The sequence below is a fragment of the Xenopus laevis genome, chromosome 9_10S (genome assembly GCF_017654675.1).
Source record: "Xenopus laevis strain J_2021 chromosome 9_10S, Xenopus_laevis_v10.1, whole genome shotgun sequence".
NCBI classification, from domain to species: Eukaryota; Metazoa; Chordata; class Amphibia; order Anura; family Pipidae; genus Xenopus; species Xenopus laevis.
In genome coordinates, this window is record NC_054388.1 from 79,351,759 (window position 1) to 79,378,891 (window position 27,133).

General features: G+C 40.2%; 1 protein-coding gene across 2 annotated transcripts in view; it reads left to right on the plus strand.

Moving 5' to 3' along the window:
- LOC108703061 (partitioning defective 3 homolog B) overlaps nucleotides 1–27,133 on the plus strand; it is a 407,382-nt gene that overhangs the window by 125,193 nt on the left and 255,056 nt on the right. For both annotated transcript variants that reach the window (XM_041579184.1, XM_018239010.2), the window contains exon 4: nucleotides 9,921–10,021. In XM_041579184.1, the coding sequence (XP_041435118.1) occupies nucleotides 9,921–10,021 (101 nt within the window). The remainder of the gene's footprint in view (nucleotides 1–9,920; nucleotides 10,022–27,133) is intronic.

A 27,133-nucleotide genomic window follows, 5' to 3' on the forward strand; every position in this document is an offset into this window, starting at 1 on the left:
TTATGTGAAGAGGAAAAACAGAACTCTGCAGTCATGGAGAATAACACATGAAGGTTAAGACACTTGATGTGGTTAGTGTATGTATGTATGTATATATGTGTATATATCAACACAAGAGCATTCACATACAGCTAAATGGTTTCCAGATGTACTGTGCTTTAGTCTAAAGCTATATTTTCCCCATATTCTAAAAATGTTACTTGCTCACCTTACAGATTAATTCCTGCTTTAACCTCAATCTGGCTGGTCAGGGGCTATGGGTCCCACCTTCTTTCAGGCAGACAAAGCAATTTCTATGATCTAGTGGTACTAAATGCTCTTTTTACTGGGGGCCTGCAGATTGCAGAGTATTTCTCTGATCATGGGCATGGCCTTTGGTAATAGCCAACAATGTTCTATAGGTTTCAGATGTATCCTAAAACGATGTCTGTTATGAGACATGTTTAATTACACAGTATACTGACCCTTTAAAAGAGATTGCAGTTCCCAGTATCAGCATTACAGTTCAGTTTCTATATTGCTATAGTGGCAGAAAAAAAAACACATTCCAAGCCTGAAAACTGTAAAATAAATTTGAAAAAAAGAATCAATTACAATACATGATATACATTCACACCTGTATATATTTTATACTTGGTGTTCTTTACTGTTTAGAACCAGAGTACCCCATACTCTATTACTGGTCCCCCCCCCCCCCCAGTGCTAGTGCCTAATATGCACAGCTATGAGACTGCACTTCCTCACATCATTTATTTAACAAAAAGTCCTTGCTTTGTTGAGCTATTTGCTTCATGTTTTTCCCTCCTGACATTTTACTGAAAGACCAAGATAGCCTTGTCAATAGGGCGATTAATTATTAACTGAAGAATAATTGTCCATAAATATATATGATATATGTTTTAATTACACTTTTAAACGGATGGTTCATATGGCACCCAGAGATTTGATTTTTATTATCCTCCTTGCCCTCAATAAAGCTACTTTTTTTTTTTTAACTGTTCGCAAATTCTGTTTTAATGCAATAAATAAAACATAATTTCCATTTATTTTGTTTGAAGTGATGTTTTCTTGTACAGCTCCTACCCTGTTTCAGGGTTAGGGATGCAGCACCTTTAACAGACAAATTAGACTCCCATGAAGCACTGCATGAAGATACTGGTGGGAAGCTTACTGAACCACACTGCAACTATCTTGTATCAAACTTTTTTTTTTTTTAATGCTTTTAAAAAAAGCATGGTCTCCAAAAAATTCCTTCTAATAAACATTCCTTCTAATAAACATTAAAAAATGGAGATAGAAAATACATCCAAAAAACCCCCCAATGTTATTATGTTAAAATAAGGCACCCTTCATATTATTAGTATATCTATTCCTCTTTATAAACCAGATGAGTGTCTTATAAAAAATAAAAAGAAAGGATTTTTTCCATTATCACAAACATCAGTGCCATGATGTTCATTATAATATAAATATTCCCGTAAACAGAGGTAATGTCTTATATAGTATATGTTGAAGGAAAAGTTTCTAAAGGGTTCATAAATCACCCAACTGGGATCAGTGGCTAGCCAGTTGGTTACAGGCTTTCGGTATGAAGCAAGTGGTCACTGCTTGCTTATTCTCTATAAATTATTCAAAAGAGCACAAGTATCTAAATGTTTATTTTTTCAATAAAATAAAAATCATTAAGATTATTGTTGGACTTCATTTAAATGCAGTTTTACTCGGCTTAATATATATAGTTGTGTGTTGCTTATACACTACACATAATTAAAGTGGGTGTGGTTATGACATCATTGGAGTGGGTTTTTGATGCCATTTTAATGTATATGTTTGCTGTGTTGGATACGTTTCTTGTTTGCTGACAAGGTTCCATAAAGGACCCTGTCCCTAAATGTATGGTGACATCTCAATCCAAGTACACAATGAAAGATAGAGATGCACAACACATTAAATTCGACTAGTGACATCACTAATGTGGTTTTTGATGGCATTTTTAATTACATCTTTGGTCTGGTGTGACATCTTGCTTGTAAATCTATTCGCATACATACAGATACACAAAGGCAAAAAAATATTGTTATGGTGCCTGCCTAAATCAAAGGAGAATTGACTTCTTAAACTGATATTGAGGAGCCATGATAAGTAAAATGACGACTGCTTCCCTGGTATGAGGGGAGAGGATGGTGATGCGAGAACTCCATTGAACCTCTCTGTAAACTGGGGGGCATTTATATGTAGCTCAGTATATAAAAAGGTGGGGTACTAGCAGAAGAATATAGCCTGCAGGGCCAGGTCAAGCCGACTGGGCTCCTTAGGCAACCTTGCTGCCACCAAGCTCACCCCCCGTGTGTACCATAGCAGAGGGGCGAGAGTGGCATAGGGGGGTGAACACAGACTAGGTGTAGGCAGAAGACTTTTCCAGCACCCCCCTATTGTTGCGCCCTTGGCAGGTGTCTCTTCTGCCTACGCCTAGTTCCGGCCCGTACAGCCTGACATGGAAAGATTTTTTATTATCTTCCCACGCTTGGAAATTATACCCACCCACTCATGCTGTGCTTATTTTTAATCAGGTTGCCTAATAACACTGCAAGCTTTCTCTCTTTATGTGTGTGTGAAACCCATCCATTTTTAGACTGTCTATTAATTCAAGTGAACAATGGTGAGTAAGAAAAACATCTTCGTGCATTTGCGTCTTTTTCTCCCACTTCCAGCAGCCTCTTTAATAAAATAATTGACCAAATGAAATAGGAGGTCCGCTATCAGAGCTATTTTTATTGGACTGTTTCCTGGCTCCCCCTTCAAATTAGAGTTCACATTCCAGTGGGTTCATTGACTACTCTAACACAAACAAAAAATAATCCATAAGAGATTTAAAAGGTTGGTAAAGGAAAATAAAAGCCATTAAAGTAGCTGCCTTTTTTTCTCTATGATTTAGGAGTGCGGTACTTCTGTACCCTGTGGATCCATTGCTGCAAATGCAATTTTCAAACTCTCTTATTTTTTATCTATATTTTTATCTGGGACAAATGTGCTAGTGTTTATGTACAATTTCTCTTGCAGAGATGTTTTTGCTTGATTTCCTTTGAACACTTCTTTTCTTAGTTGAATAGTATTCTCTTCCAGGGCATGCATAATAAATCGAAAGAAATTGTAAAGAAAAGAAACAGAGCTAACTCACATTTTGCAAAGTAGTTGCTGGGACTTATTATTAATAATAATACTAGTAATAAAATGTACGGTAAATGTGACCTGGCTCTAAGCCCCCGCTAAGACTCGGGGACATTTAGTCGCTAAAATCTCCCCGAAAAGCCTTTCCGCTGGCTAGAATCTAAATCGATGGCGGGATGGCTCTATATATATATTTGCTTATTTATAATTGCTTATTTTTTATTTTACTTGCACCCTTGCAGCTGTTTTTTCCTTTTTTTGTGTGTGTGCATTGATAAAAAAATAGGTACAGCACCTAGGAAAGCTAAAGTAAACAGCAGGGCTTCTTTGTTCCTTTATTTTTATTCAGAACCTTATTAGAACCCTGAACTTCGACAAGATTGGAATAGAAAAGGTGATGTTTCTTGGAATAGAATAGGTGATGTTTCTTGGAATAGAATAGGTGATGTTTCTTGGAAGAGAATAGGTGATGTTTCTTGGAATAGAATAGGTGATGTTTCTTGGAATAGAATAGGTGATGTTTCTTGGAGTAGAATAGGTGATGTTTCTTGGAATAGAATAAGTAATGTTTCTTGGAATAGAATAGGTGATGCTTCTCATTTAAAATTTTACACATTGAGGAGCAGAGGGGTAAATCAAAGAAAATGTGTCTTTCTCCTAAACATTATGGAAGCCACTGTATATAAAAAGGTAAGTGCCCAGGACAGCTGACCTACAGTATATAGTAAAGGGCAATGCTTTTCTCTGTTCCTTTTATCCAAACCCTTATTAGGGCCTTCAGTTTTGCCAAGCTTGGAATAGAATTATACATCAGTCCATACTGCCACATCTGCTGGCTTTATGACCTTGATTTATTATTGTTATTGTGGTGCCTCACATTACCATATTACTTGCTTTACAGTAGAAATATTTACCATATTGAGGTGGTATTGTAAGAGTAAAATGCTAAAGCATTTCTAGTGTTCTTCTCTCAGGCCTAGGTATTGCTTAAGTAGTTTATTTTAGTGAGACCGCACTCTGTGCCTAACTACACCACCTAGCTGTGAAGTTAGAGTTCAGTTTTGCACAGACAACTAGTCTGTCTTCTCTACAAAGTGTCTTTTATTACATTTTAGTTCTGCCTTGACTCCCACAAATGAGAGATGAATAGAAAGTAGTGCAGAGCAGATCTCCAAGAACTACTGCCAAACTCTGTTCCAGGGAGGGTTTGACAGTTGAAATCTTCAAGGAACCCCATGGCAATATTTGTCTTTCATGTGAATTTCAAATAGCGGGCCGAAACAGCTGAATCATACAAGGGAACTCAAATGTTTATATTACCGAAATACCAGTGCTTGTTGCAGAAGACAAACTGCCTGTAGAGTTGTTGAAGTCATACTTATGCAATTTTTTCCCTTTAGAAATTCATTGTGTTGTAAACAAAACATCCTAATCCTTTTCAAATTCTAATTGTTACATTCCTATTACATGACCCCCCCTCACAAAAGTGGATCTCCACCCAAAAATGTATAACTATTTAATATACAGCAGAATAACATCATAATAAAAATTCTCATGACTCTTAAGATAAACAGATTATCTAAAGGGCAGTATATGCTTTTTTAATATTAGTTCAAGGAATAGAGCTTGTACTGAACATACTATTTGTCTTTTAATTTGATTAGGAAACGTTTATTTTTTTGTTTCATTTACTAACCATGGCGAGCATTTCTTCCCAGCCTCCAAGATTGCTGGCAGCCAACGATTAAATCCTCTATTAGTTTCACAACAGAGCAAAAAGTCTTAAGCTGTAAAGACAGCCATACACTGTGAGATCTGCTTGTTTGGAAAGGTTGCTAAAAAAGAGCAGTTCTTGGCCTGTTTTGATCACCCAATAATCTGTTCACCTTTTATGAATCAATAGCTTTTAACACCTTGTGTATGACCAGCTTGTTTTGGAGAATGGTCTACTCTACCACATCTGAAAAGGCAAGAGATTTCCCTCCACAGTGGGAACGTGAAAAATAAAGGCACACATCCACTTTGCAAAGTAGTTTGGAAGTCTTTCTTACCAAGCTGTGCTTATTTGACTGCAGACAGTGGAGAGAGGTGTCTCGGATATGGACAAACACAGAGCTAAGGAAGATCATATTAGGAGTGGGCAGATTTTTAATGTAGTATGGATGCTGCACCTGCAAACACATTGTGTAGAGTGACGGCCCATTTAATGTTACTGTCAAACATGGGGATTATATAGTAATTAACAAGTTTTTTAGTGGAGGGGTTGGTTTTATATTGTCACACACTCATAAGTTTCAAGTCACAAATAATGAATTAAATAATAAATAAGTTGTGGCCATCTATCTCTCCATTAGAAGCATACTTGCAGCAGGAGCTCTGTGTACAGTATATTCTCATATGGTTCACTGGACACTCATTTCAGTTCAAATGAACAAACTTTGATAGATTTGCAGATAATGAATGCACCATTCCTGACTCCAGAGAATGCATTTCTTATTTTGCAGAGCCCCAACAGTTGGGATCCTTACACCATTTCAGCTGATGCTAATTGTTGTACATGATGTTAAGCTTGTGTTCTTGCCCATAAGTAGCTTCCAAGAAGCCCTTCTGCTGACCATGCTTCTTGAGACAGTTTGGAACACACATACACACATACCTTCCTATTAACACTTTACTGTATGACAAATTTATTGGCAATATACCGGCCAGTTCATTTATAATTCCTTGTCCAACCCTCCCTGTCCTGCTGCACTGGCTTTTAAAGCTCTTGGTTCCTGTTCCCTCTAATTCCTGAACCATTTTATGATCCACCCATTTCCTTTCCCCAATACCCCCTCTGTGATGTCACTGCCCTCCTGCACACTGGTAATATTTAGAAGAAAAGGAGACAACCCTGGTGGTGACTTCCTATCACTCATGTCCAAATCTGTGCTGTTACAAGGAATACTTAGCGAAGCCTTATAATTATTGTTTTGGGCTGATTATTGAAAATAAAAACTATACTGCCCCCCCCATCTGTTCCACCTCCTGTGCAGGGGGGCCAGCGGCACTTGGTACACTGCACTGTAGGATAGGAACCAGTCATCAGCTAGGCAGACCTGATAGGGAACTGAAGCGTGTCTTTGCTTGTGTGACTGCAGGGCTGTGATTTTGGCTATCCCACTCCTACTTTGCTTCTGGTAGGGTTTGTTAGGACATGTCCATCCTTAAAAAATGGACAAGTACAATAGCAGTTCTATAGGGAGCTCCAATAAAGGGGCTATCTTAAAATATATTTTTTTAGCCCAGAGTGAAACCAGCACCATATATTATTTATTATTGCCTACACACAAAGGAGTCTTCACTTTTCCTATATGTGTTCCAAGTGTTCTCCTTCCCGAGTACTACCATATTGGAGCTGGGCTGCCAAAGCTACGTCCGATTGTCACTTTTTCTCAGCCCTGATAACCAAATTTATGTATTAGCATATCCTGTTATAGGGTTATGATTCAGTTTCTTTTGCCAATAGTGATGTAACTTCTACTGTACAGGCCACCAGCTGTTACTTATTACATATAGTAGAAGCCAACAGTTAAACGGGCTGTCTGGGAGTTGTTGATCCCAAAAATAATTTTGCACAGCATTTATCTTTGAGAGACAATCATGCTATATCCCCTGTGGCATTCTGGGAAGAGTTTGCTATAACATTACTTTTCACAAAACCTACAAGTCTGTGACTTGTAAAAACTATTGGAACAGCTTTTATAGAGTTTTTTTTTTTATTGATTTTGAAGGAGAACTAAACCCTAAAAATAAATATGGCTATAAATGCCATATTTAATTTACTGAACTTACTGAACCAGCCTAAAAGTTCATATAATTAAGGTATGGGACTTGCTTGGGACCTGGGGTTTTCCAGATAACGGACGGATCTGACGTAATTTGGATATTCTGTAAACATTAAATAAACCCAATAGGCTGGTTTTGCTTTCAATAAGGATGAATTATCTTTTAGTTTTGATCAAGTACAAGCTACTGGTTTATTATTAGAGAAAAAGGAACTCGTTTAAAAAATGTCAAATTTTTATTATTTCGATAAAATGCTTTCTATAGGAGTCAGCCTTTCTATAATTCTGAGGTTTCTGTAGGTTTCGGGATAACCATGTATCAATAATTATATAATAATTATATCACACTACACAGAGCATGTGCAGTGAATCAGCAGAAAAGAAGATGGTGAGCTACTGGGGCATCTTTGGAGACACAGATCTTCATTGCTAAATGGCTTTGGTTGCCTTAGGCTGGTAGAGAAGCTCAAAACATAATGTACAACATTTTCTGCCCTACTTCTTTAGATAACCATTAGTTCTCCTTTAAGCATAAGGGGATTTATATTTTTAAAAGTAGTGGAGCAGTTTCAATTGAAATTGCAAAAGTTGCATAGCACCAGTTATACCTGATGACATCACTAAGCACTGGTAATCCTGGTTAGTGTGAATTATACAGATATTTGTATTACATTCTTAAAACTTCTAATTTCCAGCTCTTATAAAATCTGTAGACTGAAGAATTTACAATATCTGCTATTTTAAATACCTGTACACAATTTAATGAAGTAATATGTTTTACCTTTTCGTATTATAAAGTAGGCAGAAATGTGTTTGTTTGCTGCCTTGTTTTCAGCCTCTCTGCCTCTTATCATGAAAAAAAATAATCTCATTTTCACTGTCATTATGCAAATAAGCTGTCATACATATGGAAAGCTACCCCTTAGAATAATGAAGCTCTTGAGCTAAATGGAAGATTGTGATTTCTTTAATGAATTCACATTCATGATGTGGCTATGAAATTTTAGCTATTGAATGCTAATTTCTGCAATGTGTAATACACGCACACTCCAGAGGATGGTAACACGTTCTTTTGTTATGGAGGTAATGTGGGGTTTGCCTTGCCTGCACCCTTAATTACAGCTAATGTTACACTGGACCACACCATCTTCACACACTTGCACACAAATGAGCCACAAAGTGACTCATTTTCTATAAGTAACTTTAAAGAGATACAGACACCAGAAATTAAACCTTTTTTTACATCTATCATAATATTGGCTTTGCATGCTACTTATAATTTTGCTATAAATTATTGGCCTGATGCTTTTCCATTGCCTGTCTAACTCCCTGTGTTGATCCATGAGGGGGCTGCCATATTTGTGTAGCAGGAGTCCGTTAGCATTAGAAACTCTGACAGGTTGAGATGTGCATTCATATTTTAAAAAGTAGTTTTTTAGCGTCACTATCACTTTAATGTACCCACTACTTGGGTCTCTTTAAATCGAAACTCAGATTAGCAAAACATTTCTTGTTTTTTACATCTCCAGCACAGGGTGTTTTAACAACAATTGAAAATACTACACCATATTTTGTTCCTGCTTTTTTGCTTACTCTGTTTGCTTTAGGCACTGTTCTACAAGAAAACATATTTTTTTTGGAATATTTTTTCTTTTTTTTTGACAAATGATAATATGGTGTTTTCCAATTACTCAAAATGTGATGCATTTGGATTGTATGTGTATTTTCTCTCTGACGTGATACGTTTGTGACTCTCGGGGCAGATTTATTAAGGGTTGAACAGTAAATTCAAATTCTAATTTTTGTTTTTTTTGTGTCAAAATTCACACATTCAAATTTTAATCCCCCTATTCGAATGTAAATTTGAATGTGAGATTTATCACACCTCAACCATGGAAACAATCCTAATTTAAATATTCGCCACCTAAAACCTGCTGAGTTCATGTACAAGTCAATGACAGAGGTCCAGTGACCCATTTGAAGATGTTAATAGCCTTCCTGACATTCACGTTTTATTCAGAGAGAAAACTCGAATCAAATACAAATCAAATTTTCAGATTGTTCCTATTCGATCGAATATTAGTCATTCAAATTTTTCTTCAATAACCTCCCATTCGAGTTGTGAGTATATTCAAATTTATTAGAGTAGAAAAAAAACCACATGAATTCAAAATTCGACCGTTGATAAATCTGCCCATCAGTGTTTGCTCCAGCTTTAGCTAAGAGTTCTCTGACGTGCTACTCTGTTCTACAGGGAGCAGATTCAGACACTATTAATGTGGCTCTTTGGTCTTACAAATCTAAAGGCTTCATTTGCAGCTCCAGCTGTCAGTGTAATCATTTCCGTGAAGGACGGTGATCAATAAAAAAAAACGGCATGGACATATTTCCATACACCCAAGGTGATATCCTCATGTAATACTTCTCATTGTGGGATTTATGCACAGATGGTATAGCACTGTGACTCTACTGCTGTTCACACTGGATAGGCTTTTTCAGCTCATTATGGTTCTGCGTTATTTGTTTCCATCCCAGCTTTCACATTAAATTAACTCAATTTGTTATATTGGTATTTAATATATTCCTATGACTAGCACAGGTAGGCTTTGGATGGCATTGGAAATTTTAAATGGCTATTGACCTTCTAACCGCTGAAATGCTGTGGCTTAATCCATTTATTCTCCTCTTGTAAAATGACAGGTCCAGTGGAGAAGCATTAACATTTACCAGACATCTAGGAAGGGATTTTCTATTAGGCGCTTGCTTTTGTGTTATTTTCAAAGAAAATACTGTCTTACACTGAAGGCCTAAGAGATATTAAGAGTGTTTTGTTTAAAGTTGTTACTCATTCTTGAACTCTTCTATTTATATTTCGTTTCAAGCCAGATCTGCTCATCCCTCATTCTAATGTCTTCTCCTTTGCAGGAACTCCTTTATTAGTGAGAAGGAGCAGTGACCCAACTGTGGTACCAGTGACTGATTTTCACCCGTCTTCTGCCGAGCACAATGTAACTGATTCAGCACAGGTTAGTGAATGACTAACTCTCTAACCACATTTCATAAATTCATTTCACAAGGAGCAAAGTTATTGGTTCATGCATAACCAGCATATATACTGAATTCCTGTCGGACCTCAGTAATCATATCTGGAGATGTATTGGTTTATAATGTATAACAGTTTGAAATATATAGTGAATTGTTGCCTTACTTGTGTGACTTCCTGATAACTTTCAAGTGTGACATTTGTAAGGGTGCATTTCAGTCATACAGGTACAAGCTCCATACAAATAGACTGAATTTTTGTTGTGCAGTAATGCAAATTACATTGACTTTCTTTACATTCTGCTGCAGCTGTCCCCTAGTGTGATGGTGGGTAACTGGCCTATTATTTTCCCGGGATGTTATCACTTTAATTTTATTCTTTATTGAATAGATATTTGGTTTACATGATACAGTGTCTGCTAGTTAATTTTTATTAGTAACACCATGTGCTTATTAAATCCTGCCCCCAGCAGCTTGACCCACCATAAATTCAGTTTACCAGTCTATCCCAATTCTTTAGAAGGTTATATAATAGTGTCCAAGTAAGATACGGATACATGCCAAATAATGATTATACATACATAACTTTTTGAGTCACTACCCTCTGTTATTTATTGGTGCATACATTCTCTAAAGCTCACATATGATGGAAGACTTGCTTGTTTGGTGATTTCACTGAATTATTGGTGCTTTTCCTGTTTAGCCACTCAGATGATGGACCAAATTGACTAATTTTGGAGGGCTGTTCATACCCTATGGCAGGGATCCCCAACCTTTTTCACCCATGAAATGTAGGAAGGGTTGAGGAGCAACATAAGCATGACCATAGTTCCTGAGGATGCCAACAAAGAGCTGTGATTGGCTATTTGGTAGCCCCTATGTGGACTAGCAGCCTACAGGAGGCAGTACACCTGGTTTTTATGCAACCAAAACTTGCCTTCAAGCCAGAAATTTAAAAATAAGCAGCTGCTTTAAAGCTGTTGCTCACAATGCACTGGTTGGGGATCACTGCCCTATGGGATAGATTACATCCATAGCCCATTGCAGTCTTCAGCTTTGTTATGTTGTCAGTTGACCTTAAGCACAGGCAAATAACCCATCAACGTGGCAAATAATGTCCATATTAATAAACACATGTATAGGCAGCTTAAATTTATACTGCAATCACATCTTTTACCCTGTTAAAAAAAAACATTTTTTTACACAATTTCCCCGAAGTACAACAGGCAACAAAGATTATTTCTCCATAGCTAAAATACATTTATGTTTTATCTACTTCTCACCCCAAACCCATAGGCATACCTTGCACCTTTTGTCCTGAAGACACTTTGTTTCCTTTTGTTTTAAGAAATAACAATAACAATAGTAATAAAAAGAAACAGTTACACTTTGGTGAAACTGTGGGTGAAGAAGAGGGTATTTAACCACGTTACCAGTCCACAGAAAACAATGAACTCCTATTTATTTGGAAACTGGAGACTCTGGTTACAAGTGGGGAAGAAAGGGATTTGTTTTTATGTGTGTGATCTCTTTTCTTTGTGTCTATGTGCGCACAATGGAAAATATGTATGGCTGACAGTCAAGAGTGCTAAAAATTCTATTATAAAATAGGCATTAATAATAGAATAAAATAGAGCTTTTTTTTCATTAAAAGAGTGGGCAAAATAAATTTTCAACAACACATTTTTTAATTTTGTTCAGGTTGAACAACCCTTTTGCACAATGCATTGCATCTCAGCATGAGAAAGCCCAACTTGTGCCTCCATTGGGGGGAGGACCATATTTCCTTGGTTGTTCTTTCAGCCATCTGCAGTTGATCTGTTCCAGCTGGCTCAATTCGCAGATCCAAGTCTATGGCCAAGTATACATGTCAGAGCCACCTCTTGCAGGACATATAGTGGGCTCTTCAATTTGTGTAGAATGTGATTTCCAAATGCTCTCAATATTTATTCCATGGACTGTGAACAAAAAAGAAAGCCAAATTAATTTCTTCTAGGTTTTTATGTACTTTGTTTTAGTGTTGCCACATTGCTTCTCATCCTGCCTTAGCCAACATGTGGTTTGTGCTTTGTATTATACTTGAGTGAGAGGCTGTCACTCAATGGGATAGCACCAAGCCAGGCCACCAGAATTCAGTGCACCCCAGACAACAGATGGCCTCGGCTTTCACATTGACCTTCATGCTGACTATGTTTATAGCTCCATCGCCTCCTTCCCTATTCTTACACCTCTGAGACAGTTGGTCTCTCAAACCAGCTGCTTTCAGTGCATTTGAATTAATCTGCATCCCCAAGGCTGTAAATATTACTCCCGCAGCATCCTGTAGCAATTCCAAGCAAGACTGTCTGACCATTTACAATCTAGAATTCCTCACAATACCGGTTAGTCCTAAATTTATAGTTTGCATCAAACCGCTATTTACCTTTTGCTTCTAGCTAGTTCTTATTAATCATTGCTGCTAGCTAGTTTTTATGGCAGAGAAATACAATACCAAGAGAGTAAAAATTCTACACTTGTTAGAATCGTTTACTTCTGAGCCTCAACTCAGTCCATTTTTTTAACAATTTATGAAAGAGTTTTAAATAATGTTACTTTAATTTGGTATAAATATAACACAGTGATGTTCACTAAAATAGATCCGGACAGTAATGCAAAATCAACAATGTGTAACATCTAATGCTATTGATTCTGGCTTGTTTGCAATGGACAGGGTTATGTGTGTTTTACATATTAATTCATATTAGAACCCCCACTCTAAAGTGACTGAATGTGAGAATCCATGGGATGGCTAAAACAACTTAGGAAGCAAACAGAAAGAAAAAAAAAACATTAACAAATAGCAGAAAATAGAACTTAAATACTGTTTTTTTTTTAGGTGTAGTTTATAATAATACTGTATGCACTGTTTGCATTGTACAAGATGGGTAGCCATCTTTCCTGTTGATTCTGTTCTTCCAGATGCAACTAGAACAGCAGCATAAAAATATTTTCATGCAAGTACTTGCTCAACTATTCAATTCAATCTCCCTAATTGTACAGTAGATATTTTGCTTCTATTTCTCCTGCTGAGTGTTATTCTCATATTTACCACATATTTTTGTTGTTTTGTTTTATTTTTGTAGAAGATTTGTGAGCTTATTTTTACCTATAGGATCCTGAAATCTACTCAGCCTTCATTTAGCTTACTATTGGAACAGAAAGGGGGACGAGATGCCAAGAAGATTCATTATTTCAAACAGTTTTACTGCATTTTACTGTACAAGCAGATACAGACAGTCTAAATCAGTTGTCTTTGGCATGGGTTAAGATTTCCTGACACGGCAAGTACAGAGCAGTTCTTGGCTTGAAAACGAACATTAGAACATTTAAAATAACCACCTTTGTCAGCAGAGAAAGGTGTGCAAAGGAGCATAACAATGTACATTATCTATCTGTCTTGGAGAGCTGTTATTCTGTTACCTGACCAGATGTTAAAAGGGGGTGAATTGACATCACCCCAACTATCAATGCAGAAGTAGCAAGGAACTGATGCTTATCAGATCCTCATTCACAACCCTTTGGGTACTTGATAATGTACGTTATAAGAAAATGGTTTGCATCATGTATACATTTTAGTGAAATGTAAAATAAAATTGGTTTGTGTTGTGTCCATGGAATATAGTGAAACACACAGACAAGTAGCTGCAGGAGTAGTTTCTCTAATGCTTAACAGGAAGGAAACTCCATAACAGAGTAAGATAAAAGTAGCATAGAAAACATAACAGCAGATTCAACATGAAGCCTTATACATAAGACTCTAGTACTAGAACAGCATCAGCAGATTCAACAGGAAACATGCACCATTACTTTATCTCATATTTAACAGTTCTCTCCCCCATCAAGATTCATGGTGGTAACACCTGTAAAAGAAATGGTTAATAAAAGTCACAGGTTATAAGTTAAGTCTATCAGGGGGTCAATGCTCTCTTTGTGGGTAACACCTAGAAATGTTGGTCTCTTCTAGGGAAGGAAACTGGTGCTAGGAACAACCAGGTTCCACAGATGCTTCAGAGTACGTACTCTTCATTTCGGTTGGACTTGCAGGGGTTGTTACCTCCGATGATGCCACAATCTGGGGCTCAAGGGGTACCCCTTTGGTATAGGGAAGTCCAACAAGGCTTTGGGGTAAATTTATCAAAGAGTGAAGTTCCGCCACTAGAGTGAAATTCCGCAGCTCTCTATTCATTTCTATGGGATTTTGAAAGGCGTATTTATCAATGGGTGAAAGTGAAAGTTCACCCTTTGATAAATATGCCTATAAAAATCCCATAGAAATGAATGGAGAGTGGAGGAAATTCACTATTAACTTCACTCTTTGATAAATATACCTACTTTGTGTCTGGTTTTGCTCAGTGGTAACTGCAGTATTACGTAGCTGGTCAATATGACGACACCAATAAAGATTGCCTGCATCATTGCTGGTAGCCATTTATTAGGCCCTCTGTAGTTCCTTGCCAAGACGGTTTGCCCAACACTAAACTGCCGAAAGGTTCTCCTCTCTCCTCCCTGAAGTACTCACAAGCCGCGGCCAGAGCGGTTCATTTTGGATACACCGGCGTGCGGATCTCCCATATATGGGCTCACTCTCCCGGCTACAGACTGCTCCCAACCCCTACGTTCTCCTCTCTCCTCCCCTGATTTTAAACTGGTGGTTTCTCACATGACGATTGAGATCCGGTTTCAGCAAGTCTAACAGAGACCTAAGATTGTGGCCCATAGATAACATTGCAGGCGTACAGCTTGTAGTCGCATGAATTGAATTCCGATAGGGTAACAAAAACCTTGCCAGTTGATGCTGCAGGGATCCACTGTCATGTTCCATTGACCGCAGTGACTGTTTCATAGTTTGTACAAATCTTTCAGCTAAACCGTTTGTTGCAGGATGGCATGGATTTGAAGTAGTATGTTTAATTCCATTGCGTTTCATAAACAATTGAAATTCTTCATAAATGAATTGAGAACCATTATCACTGACAATCTGTTCAGGTATTCCAGTTCTTGCAAACAAGTTTCTCAATATAGCAATAGTATATGAGGTACCAGTAGACTTCATGCCGAAAACCTCTGGCCATTTAGAATGAGCATCCACAATAATGAAAAACATCAGTCCCAGAAATGGTCCAGCTAAATCAATGTGTATACGTTGCCAAGGAGCAGAGGGCCATTCCCACAGATAAACTGGAGCTGGTTGTGGCATAGACTGCACCTCTTGACTAGGGATGTAGCGAACGTCGGAAAAAAAGTTCGCAAACATATTCGCGAACTTGCGCAAAAACGCGAGCGGTTCGCGAACGGTTCGCGAACCCCATAGACTTCAATGGGAAGGCGAACTTTAACATCTAGAAAAGACATTTCTGGCCAGAAAAATGATTTTAAAGTTGTTTAAAGGGTGCAACGACCTGGACAGTGGCATGCCAGAGGGGGATCAAGGGCAAAAATGTATCTGAAAAATCTGCCTGTGTGTGCTTGGAAGAGATAGTGTAGGGGGAGAGCTGTTAGTGATTTCAGGGACAGATGATAGTAAGTTTGCTGGCTAGTAATCTGCTTGATACTGCTCTGTATTGGAGGGACAGAAGTCTGCAGGGATTTGAGGGACATTTTAGCTTAGGTAGCTTTGCTGGCTAGTAATCTACTGTTCTCTTTAAACAACTGCCATACGTTGACCTTGTAGGCATTGTTTGCCCAGTTTTTTTGGACGCAGCCACTGAAGCACAGTTGCCAGAAAAAATATGCCATATAAATGCTGAAAATAGTCATTTTTCGCCATACGTTGACCTTGTAGACATTGTTTGCCCAGTTTTTTTGGACGCAGCCACTGAAGCACAGTTGCCAGAAAAATTATGCCATATAAATGCTGAAAATATAAATTTTTTTGGTTGCAGCCACTGAAGCACAGAGGCCAGAAAAATTATGCCATATAAATGCAGAAAATATGCATTTTTTTGGTCGCAGCCACTGAAGCACAGTTGACAGAAAAATTATGCCATATAAATGCTGAAAATATAAACTTTTTTGGTTGCAGCCACTGAAGCACAGAGGCCAGAAAAATTATGCCATATAAATGCAGAAAACATGCATTTTTTTGGTCGCAGCCACTGAAGCACAGTTGACAGAAAAATTATGCCATATAAATGCTGAAAATATAAATTTTTTTGGTTGCAGCCACTGAAGCACAGAGGCCAGAAAAATTATGCCATATAAATGCAGAAAATATGCATTTTTTTGGTTGCAGCCACTGAAGCACAGAGGCCAGAAAAATTATGCCATATAAATGCAGAAAATATGCATTTTTTTGGATGCAGCCACTGAAGCACAGTTGCCAGAAAAAATATGCCATATAAATGCTGAAAATAGTCATTTTTTGCCATACGTTGACCTTGTAGACATTGTTTGCCCAGTTTTTTTGGTTGCAGCCACTGAAGCACAGAGGCCAGAAAAAATTAAACCAGTAGGGTTTGCACCCTAGTTTGTAACGGTGGCGGAGGGAGGAGGAGGACGCTAAAGGACAGCTGTGTGTGGAGTCATGAGGCTTGAAGAGAAGGACAGCTGCATAGAAGTCAGAACAAGTCTTCCGGCGTGCAGTAACCCTCCGAGATCCACCCCTCATTCATTTTAATAAAGGTCAGGTAATCGACACTTTTGTGACCTAGGCGAGTTCTCTTCTCAGTTACAATCCCTCCTGCTGCACTGAAGGTCCTTTCTGAGAGCACACTTGAGGCTGGGCAAGACAAGAGGTTCATGGCAAATTGTGACAGCTCTGGCCACAGATCAAGCCTGCGCACCCAGTAGTCCAGGGGTTCATCGCTCCTCAGAGTGTCGATATCTGCAGTTAATGCCAGGTAGTCCGCTACCTGCCGGTCGAGGCGTTCTTTGAGGGTGGATCCAGAAGGGTTGTGGCGCTGCCTTGGACAGAAAAACATTTGCATGTCTGACGTTACAGACTGGCCAAAGGGCTTTGTCCTTGCAGGTGTGCTCGTGGCAGGATTACTGGCACCTCTGCCCCTGGAATGTTGATGAGTTCCTGAAGTGACATCACCCTTAAAAGCATTGTACAACATGTTTTGCAGGCTGGTTTGTAAATGCCGCATCTTTTCGGACTTGTGGTATGTTGGTAACATTTCTGACACTTTATGCTTGTACCGAGGGTCTAGTAGCGTTGCGACCCAGTACAGGTCCTTCTCCTTAAGCCTCTTGATACGGGGGTCCTTCAACAGGCATGACAGCATGAAAGACCCCATTCTCACAAGGTTGGATGCAGAGCTATCCATCTCCGCTTCCTCATTATCAAGGACTGCATCATCCACGGTCTCCTCCCCCCAGCCACGTACAAGACCAGGGGTCCCCAAAAGGTCACCACTAGCCCCCTGGGAAGCCTGCTCCTGTTGGTCCTCCTCCTCCTCCTCCACAAAGCCACCTTCCTCCTCTGACTCCACTTCTGGCACCTCTCCCTGCGTTGCAGCAGGTGCCTGGGTTCGTTCTGGTGATTCCGACCAGAAATCGCGCGCTTCCAGCTCCTCGTCACGCTGGTCTACAGCCTCATCTGTCACTCGTCGCACGGCACGCTCCAGGAAGAAAGCGAAGGGTATTAGGTCGCTGATGGTGCCTTCGGTGCGACTGACCATATTTGTCACCTCTTCAAAAGGTCGCATGAGCCTGCAGGCATCGCGCATAAGCACCCAGTAACGGGGGAAAAAAATCCCCAGCTGTGCAGATCCAGTCCTACCACCCAGTTCAAAAAGGTACTCGTTGACGGCCCTTTGTTGTTGCAGCAGACGTTCCAACATAAGGAGCGTTGAATTCCAGCGAGTCTGGCTGTCAGAAATCAAACGCCTGACTGGCATGTTGTAGCGCTGCTGAATGTCAGCAAGGCGTGCCATGGCTGTGTAGGAACGTCTGAAATGGGCCGACACCTTTCTGGACTGGGTGAGAACGTCCTGGAATCCTGGGTACTTGGAGACAAAACGTTGGACTATTAAATTTAAACACATGTGCCATGCAGGGCACATGTGTTAAATTGCCTAGTCTCAACGCTGCCAACAGATTGCTTCCATTGTCACACACCACTTTTCCGATCTGCAGTTGGTGTGGGGTCAGCCACCGATCGGCCTGTGACTGCAGAGATGACAGGAGTACAGATCCGGTATGGTTTTTGCTTTCCAGGCACGTCATCCCCAAGACAGCGTGACAACGGCGTACCTGGCACGTCGAATAGCCTAGGGGGAGCTGGGGGTGCACAGGTGTGGAGGAGGAGAAGGAGGACCCAGCAGCAGAGTAAGAAGAAGAAGAAGACGAGGTAGAGAGCGATGGAGGAGTAGAGGTGGTGGCAGAACCGCGTGCAATCCGTGGCGGTGACACCAACTCCACTGTTGTTGTTGAGCTACCCATTCCCTGCTTCCCAGCCATTACCAAGTTCACCCAGTGGGCAGTGTAGGTGACATACCTGCCCTGACCATGCTTGGAGGACCATGCGTCAGTAGTCATATGGACCTTTGGCCCAACACTAAGTGACAGAGATGCGGTAACTTGGCTCTGCACATGTTGGTACAGGTGTGGTATTCCCTTTTTAGAAAAAAAATTGCGGCTGGGTACCTTCCACTGCGGTGTCCCAATTGCTACAAATTTGCGGAAGGCCTCAGAGTCCACCAGCTGGTATGGTAAAAGCTGGCGGGCTAAGAGTGCAGACAAGCCAGCTGTCAGACGCCGGGCAAGGGGGTGACAGTCAGACATTGGCTTCTTACGCTCAAACATGGCCTTCACAGAAACTTGGCTGGTGGCAGATGACTGGGAATGGGAACAGGTGGTCAAGGTGGAAGGCGGAGTGGAGGGTGGTTCAGACGGGTCAAGGAGAGCAGAGGTAGAGCAGTAAGATGCTGGACCAGAAGGAGTGTGGCTTTTAGTTTGCCTGTTGCCTTTGAGGTGTTGCTCCCAAAGTGCTTTGTGCTTGCCGCTCATGTGCCTTCGCATAGAAGTTGTACCTATGTGGCTGTTGGGCTTACCAAGGCTCAGTTTCTGACTGCACTCATTGCAAATTACAATGCTTTTGTCAGAGGCACACACATTAAAAAAATCCCACACTGCTGACTTTTTGGAAGTGTGCGATCTGGCGGTAACAGTAGAAGTTGGCGGAGTTGGCGGTATTGGCGGCAATGGCGGGTGCGTTGGCCGGCTGAACACAGGTGCCGATACATGTTGTTGCCCTGCTGATCCCTGCGGGCTGTCCTCCCTGCTTCTTCTAAGTCTTATTCTCCTACTGCCTCTCTGACTCTCCGTCTCTCCATCTGAACTACCCTCCTCTTGCTCTCTTCTACTAGGCACCCACAAAACATCAATCTCCTCATCATCATTCTCCTCAGATGCATCAATTTCTTCTGACACATCACAGAAGGAAGCAGCAGCGGGGACCTCCTCCTCATCACTCATTATGTCCATCTCTATCGTGTTCTCTGCCAGAATTAAATCTGGTGTAAGGTCCTCATCTCCTTCATCTTCTTCTGGCAATAATGGTTGCGCATTACTCAGTTCAAGAAACTCATTGGAAAATAACTCCTCTGACCCCAGTGAAGAAGGGGCACCGGTGGTGGAGGAAGTGTTACGTGGGGTGGCCATAGCAGTGGAGGATGAGGAGGATGTTGTGGTAAAGTTAGAAACGGTAGAGGATGGGGTGTGCTGTGTAAGCCAGTCAACTACCTCTTCAGCATTTTGGGAGTTCAGGGTCATTGGCTTTTTAAAACTGGGCAATTTGCTAGGGCCACAGGATTGCATAGCAGCACGGCCCCTAGCACGGCCTCTGCGTGGCGGGCTGCCTTTGCCTGGCATTATTTTTAAAAAAACAACAACAACAACAAAAACTCAGTTGGTTTTTCTGGAAACGATAATACACACAGCTAGATGGCGGGTTGAAGAAAACACTGTGCAAATAATGCCTACAAAGTCAACGTATACACTACTACAGCGGTGGATACGGATTACGTAAAATATATGAATGCTGCTTGAAAAAAAGTAACTCAAGTGGTTTTTCTAGAGACGATAATATTATCAATATTTAGACAAAATGTGAACAAGGTCACACAGCTCGATGGCGGGTTGAAGAAAACAGTGTGCAAATAATGCCTACAAGGTCAACGTATACACTACTACAGCGGTGGATACGGATTACGTAAAATATCTGAATGCTGCTTGAAAAAAAGTAACTCAAGTGGTTTTTCTAGAGACGATAATATTATCAATATTTAGACAAAATGTGAACAAGCTCACACAGCTCGATGGCGGGTTGAAGAAAACAGTGTGCAAATAATGCCTACAAGGTCAACGTATACACTACTACAGCGGTGGATACGGATTACGTAAAATATATGAATGCTGCTTGAAAAAAGTGACTCCGGTGTTTTTTCTGGAGACGGTAATATTATGGATATTTAGACAGAATGGGAACAAGGTCACACAGCTCGATGGCGGGTTGAAGAAAACAGTGTGCAAATAATGCCTACAAGGCCAACGTATACACTACTACAGCGGTGGATACGGATTACGTAAAATATATGAATGCTGCTTGAAAAAAGTGACTCCGGTGTTTTTTCTGGAGACGGTAATATTATGGATATTTAGACAGAATGGGAACAAGGTCACACAGCTCGATGGCGGGTTGAAGAAAACAGTGTGCAAATAATGCCTACAAGGCCAACGTATACACTACTACAGCGGTGGATACGGATTACGTAAAATATATGAATGCTGCTTGAAAAAAGTAACTCAAGTGGTTTTTCTAGAGACGATAATATTATCAATATTTAGACAAAATGTGAACAAGCTCACACAGCTCGATGGCGGGTTGAAGAAAACAGTGTGCAAATAATGCCTACAAGGCCAACGTATACACTACTACAGCGGTGGATACGGATTACGTAAAATATATGAATGCTGCTTGAAAAAAGTGACTCCGGTGTTTTTTCTGGAGACGGTAATATTATGGATATTTAGACAGAATGGGAACAAGGTCACACAGCTCGATGGCGGGTTGAAGAAAACAGTGTGCAAATAATGCCTACAAGGTCAACGTATACACTACTACAGCGGTGGATACGGATTACGTAAAATATATGAATGCTGCTTGAAAAAAAGTAACTCAAGTGGTTTTTCTAGAGACGATAATATTATCAATATTTAGACAAAATGTGAACAAGCTCACACAGCTCGATGGCGGGTTGAAGAAAACAGTGTGCAAATAATGCCTACAAGGCCAACGTATACACTACTACAGCGGTGGATACGGATTACGTAAAATATATGAATGCTGCTTGAAAAAAGTGACTCCGGTGTTTTTTCTGGAGACGGTAATATTATGGATATTTAGACAGAATGGGAACAAGGTCACACAGCTCGATGGCGGGTTGAAGAAAACAGTGTGCAAATAATGCCTACAAGGCCAACGTATACACTACTACAGCGGTGGATACGGATTACGTAAAATATATGAATGCTGCTTGAAAAAAGTGACTCCGGTGTTTTTTCTGGAGACGGTAATATTATGGATATTTAGACAGAATGGGAACAAGGTCACACAGCTCGATGGCGGGTTGAAGAAAACAGTGTGCAAATAATGCCTACAAGGCCAACGTATACACTACTACAGCGGTGGATACGGATTACGTAAAATATATGAATGCTGCTTGAAAAAAGTGACTCCGGTGTTTTTTCTGGAGACGGTAATATTATGGATATTTAGACAGAATGGGAACAAGGTCACACAGCTCGATGGCGGGTTGAAGAAAACAGTGTGCAAATAATGCCTACAAGGCCAACGTATACACTACTACAGCGGTGGATACGGATTACGTAAAATATATTATGGCTGCTTGAAAAAAGTGACTCCGGTGTTTTTTCTGGAGACGGTAATATTATGGATATTTAGACAGAATGGGAACAAGGTCACACAGCTCGATGGCGGGTTGAAGAAAACAGTGTGCAAATAATGCCTACAAGGCCAACGTATACACTACTACAGCGGTGGATACGGATTACGTAAAATATATTATGGCTGCTTGAAAAAAGTGACTCCGGTGTTTTTTCTGGAGACGGTAATATTATGGATATTTAGACAGAATGGGAACAAGGTCACACAGCTCGATGGCGGGTTGAAGAAAACAGTGTGCAAATAATGCCTACAGGGCAAATAATGCCTAAAAGGTCAACTTATACACTACTACAGCGGTAGTAAAATAAAAAAAAGTAAAATAAAAAAAAAATGAATATTAAAAAAAAAAATTAAAGTTGGTGCTGCTGAACTACTAGGAGCAGCAGATTAGCACACCAGTCCCACTCCCCAACACTGCTAGACTAATAGCACTGGGCTCTTATAGTAGTAGTAGTAGTAGTAGTAGTAAAACAACAAAAAAATAAATAAAAGCAGTCCTTACAAGGACTACTGTTATTGCAGCAGTCAGCAGATGAGATCAGAAGCAGGACAGCTGCCCACTGCAGCTACATACAGAGCACTGCAGTAGAAGGTAGATTACTAGCCAGCAAAGCTACCTAAGCTTAAATGTCCCTCAAACCCCTGCAGACTTCTGTCCCTCCAATAACAGAGCAGTATCAAAACGATTACTAGCCAGCAAACTTTCAACTGTCCCTGAAATCACTAACAGGCAGCAGCTCTCTCCCTACACTATCTCTTCAGCACACACAGGCAGAGTGAAAAAACGCTGCAGGGCTTCGGTTTTTATAGGGAAGGGGAGTGGTCCAGGGGAGAGCTTCCTGATTGGCTGCCATGTACCTGCTGGTCTGGGGTGAGAGGGCAAAAAAAAGTGCCAACAATGGCGAACCCAAAATGGCGAACGTCGCGCGACGTTCGCGAACTTCCGGCGAGCGCGAACACCCGATGTTCGCGCGAACAAGTTCGCCGGCGAACAGTTCGCGACATCTCTACTCTTGACATCCATGGCTCTTGTTTGCTAGTTGCTCTATTTGTTGATCAATTCCTGGCCATCACACAAAACTCCTAGCAAGTGACTTCATTTTTACTATGCCCAGATGGCCTTCATGCAGCTCATCTAGTATTCTTGATTGTGGGAATAATAACACGAACGCCACACATTAAACATCCTTCATGTATGGCCAGTTTATGTCTACGTGAGTAGTAAGGAATTAGTGGGGCCTTGTCTGTATACTTCCAGCCTTTAAGGGTTGCCTCATAGACACATGCTAGAGTGGGATCTCTTTTGGTTTCATTCTCAATCATTTTACAGGTTAGAGGAAGACAATCAATCTGATGTACATTAACATATTCATATTCTTTAGAAGTGTCTTGACCTGGTAATGGCAAACTTGATGGTCCATCTGCATTTGCGTGTGCAGCTGTCCGCTTGAACTCAATATCATAGTCATAACCAGTAAGAAACAAAGCCCAGCGCTGCATGCGTGCAGCAGCTGTTGCAGAAGCTCCTTTCTTTGGGTGAAGTATTGCAACCAATGGTTGATGGTCTGTTACGAGTGTAAACTTCCAGTCTTATAAGAATTGATTAAATCTTTTCACTCCCCAGATAAGGCTAAATGCTTCCTTGTCTATCTGTGCATAGTTGCGTTCTGCACTTGTGAGTGACCTTTAAGCAAATGCTATCGGCCTTTCACTTTTGTCTGGAAGAACATGAAATATCACAGCTCCAATGCCATATGGGGAAGCATCACATGCCAGTTTTAATGGCCAGGAAGGACAAGGATATCATCAGACGTGACCAATGTCTTTGCTTCCTTGAAGGCTTTGTCACACTGTACACTCCATTCCCATTTTTGACCTTTCTGCGGCAATTGATTTAATGGGTATAGCACAGTTGCAAGATTTGGAACAAACCGGCTGTAATAATTAATTAACCCCAATAATGATCTGAGCTGTGTTACATCCTTGGGCAGTGGTGCTTGAAACACTGCTTGGATTTTCTCTGGAGACTTGTGCAAGCCACTGGCATCTATAATATGTCCACAATATTGTATAGAGCCCTTAAAGAAGGCACATTTTTCTTTGTTGGCTCTTAGCCCATATTCTTCCAGCTGTGTTAGAATACCCTCTTTAATTTTTCCAAATGTTCTGTATCATCTGTGCCTGTCACAATTATGTCATCCAGATAACATTTACTATGTGGAATGCCTTGTAGAACTTGATCCATGGCTCTTTGCCATATGGCAGGTGCCGAGGCCACACCAAATACTAATCTATAGGCCTTTTGGGGTGTTGATTGTAAGGTAGTGTTTGGCATTTCCACTACTTCCATTTGTAAGTAGGCTTGTGCAAGATCAATTTTTGCTGAATTTTAGTCCACCCGCAAGAGAGAAAAAGATATCCTCAATCAAAGGTAAGGGATACTTTTCAGACTGTAGAAGTGGGTTAATGGAAACTTTAAAATCTCCACATATTCTAACCGAACCATCTCTTTTTATAATAGGCACAATAGGTGTGCCCCAGTCACTCCAAGAGACTCCATCTTGTTCTAGATGATTTCCGCTTCCACTTTTGGACGAATACTATTAGGCGCTAGACGAGCTTTGTGAAATTTGGGCTGTGCAAATTTCACAAATGCTTGTTGCTGTGCTTGTTTGCACAGCAACAAGCATTTCACTACATGTCGTACTTTGTATGTTGTGTATGTGACAAATAAATTTGAATTTGAATTTGAATTTGCATTTTCCTTAAGGCATATATTAACCTTGATGTGTTTTAAAGTACCCATGCCTTCTTTAAATACTTCTGAGGCCTGAGCTAAAATGGCCTTTAATTGTTCCACTGGTTTGGTGTTATCAGCAGACATCTTTTTTTTTTTATTTAAGCTGCAGCTTTTGGTGTCTCACATTCAGCAGATCTTCCTAAAATCGCATCCTTGTCGCCAATCTGTTGTGTCCATGGAATATAGTGAAACACACAGACAAGTAGCTGCAGGAGTAATTGCTGTAATGCTTAACAGGAAGGAAACTCCATAACAGAGTAAGATAAAAATAGCATAGAAAACATAACAGCAGTTTCAACATGGAGCCTTATACATAAGGCTCTAGTACTAGAACAGCATCAGCAGATTCAACAGGAAACATACACCATTACTTTATCTCATATTTAACAGTTTGTACACTGAGAAATAGATTTCAGTACAGAATTGTGTTTGAGGAGCGCTATTGATTGATGCATTTTGAAAACAGCACGATTCCCAATGATATTATCTCTTTGATAAATCCAAAATGCTCACAACCTAGAACAGGGGTTTTGCATAGCTTTCACCTGGAACAACTTTAATTCTTTGTTGCTTGTCCAGTCTAAAATATCATCACCATAAAGTGTCTAATCAGTAAACAGAATACCAACATATGCATCTGAACACATAGACATCTGAGCATAATAAATTGCTTAAAAATTTATATATTGAGCATATAGAAGGAGTAGACAATTGCAGCGCCCCGTGAGTGCTTGGAACACCATGTCTATAGGGCAGTGTCACGAGACTCACAGTTACAGGAGAATACAACTCTAAAGATGAATGTGGCTAAAAATGCCATATTTTATATACCGAACTTATTGCACCAGCCTAAAGTTTCAGCTTCTCAATACCAACAATAATACAGTACTTCAAACTTGTTACAGGGCGTCACCATCTTGGAAATTGTCTGCGACACTCACATGCTTAGTGAGCAGCTGTTGAAAGCTAAGCTTTAGGGGTTGTTGCAAATTATCAAGCAGAAAATGAGGTTTGCCTGTAATATAAGATGCTGCTATAAAGCTGATTATTAAATCTGATGCTATTTGCAATGGTTTATTTGCTGCCATGTAGTAATTATCTGTATTAATTACTAATCAGCCTTATATTGTGACATTTATATTCTATGTGTACTGTATATTTTGTGTTGGTGCCTAAACTCAGTAAGTGACAGCAGCACAGAGCATGTGCATCACATCAATCACAGTGCTATGCAATATGTTGGCACTATATAAATACATGTTAATAATCAACAGAAACAAAGATGGGGAACTACTGGGATAATTTTTGGAGACACAGATCTTTACTGCCCAAGGGCTGTGGTTGACTTGGGCTAGTACAGAAATCCAAAACATAATTAATGACATTTCTAGCCTACTTGTTTAGTTGAGCTTTAGTTCTCCTTTAAAGCAATTACACTGCAATAGACACGCTCTGTGATCAATGCACAGCCTACACCAAAAATAGAAGACCTATTGCAAATTGTCTCAGAAAATCAATCTACAGTACATGTCAGTTAAAAGGTGAGGTATCCCTTTGCATGGTTCCAGAACATACACCCCTTTGCTATGCTGCCCGGATTTCGGGAGATGGCACCAATGCCCGGGCCTATGGCAGCAGGATTTTAGGGGTGGCACGTTGCCGAACCACACCCACATTGGTTCAGAAACACTGGGGATGAGCAGGAGATATGATAGTTTTTTAAATTTCCTGTGCGCCAATCCCCATTGCTCTGGTCCCAATGAAACTTTGAGCAAATAAAAGGGAGGCGACAAATGACAATGGGCCTAGGGGCTCCTGCTATGTAAATCCGGCCCTGGATACTTCTGTTAATCATTATCTCCCGCTCTTTTAGCTTCTTCCTTAATTGGGTGCACATGTGCAATAGAGTGGAAAGCTATATTTTTGCGCCCCTGAAGAAGGATGGCTGTAAGAATGTACCCAGGGCCAGTGCAGTTTACAGCAAACATGAGCTCCACTCCAGGGGTATATCACGTAAGTAATTATACTCACTAGGGGGTGATTAAGATTTGGAACCCCCCAGTGGTTTTGACTTTCCTTCTCCATTATTTAACTAATAACTGAACTGAAGTGTAGCTTTTCCCCATACAGGCAACATTGAGACATATAACAGACTGGCTTGTATATATGAGCCTGTGGTTTATATGACTAGTTGCCCACAATGTATATATGTAACAATAGCACACCTATGAAGGAAAAGCCTGGCCAACCATCTTCATTCTTCAGCAAATAAAACAGTTTGACACAAGAACTATTTTGCAATACACAGGGTAGAGAAGGACAATACAATATATGGGTGCAACTGAT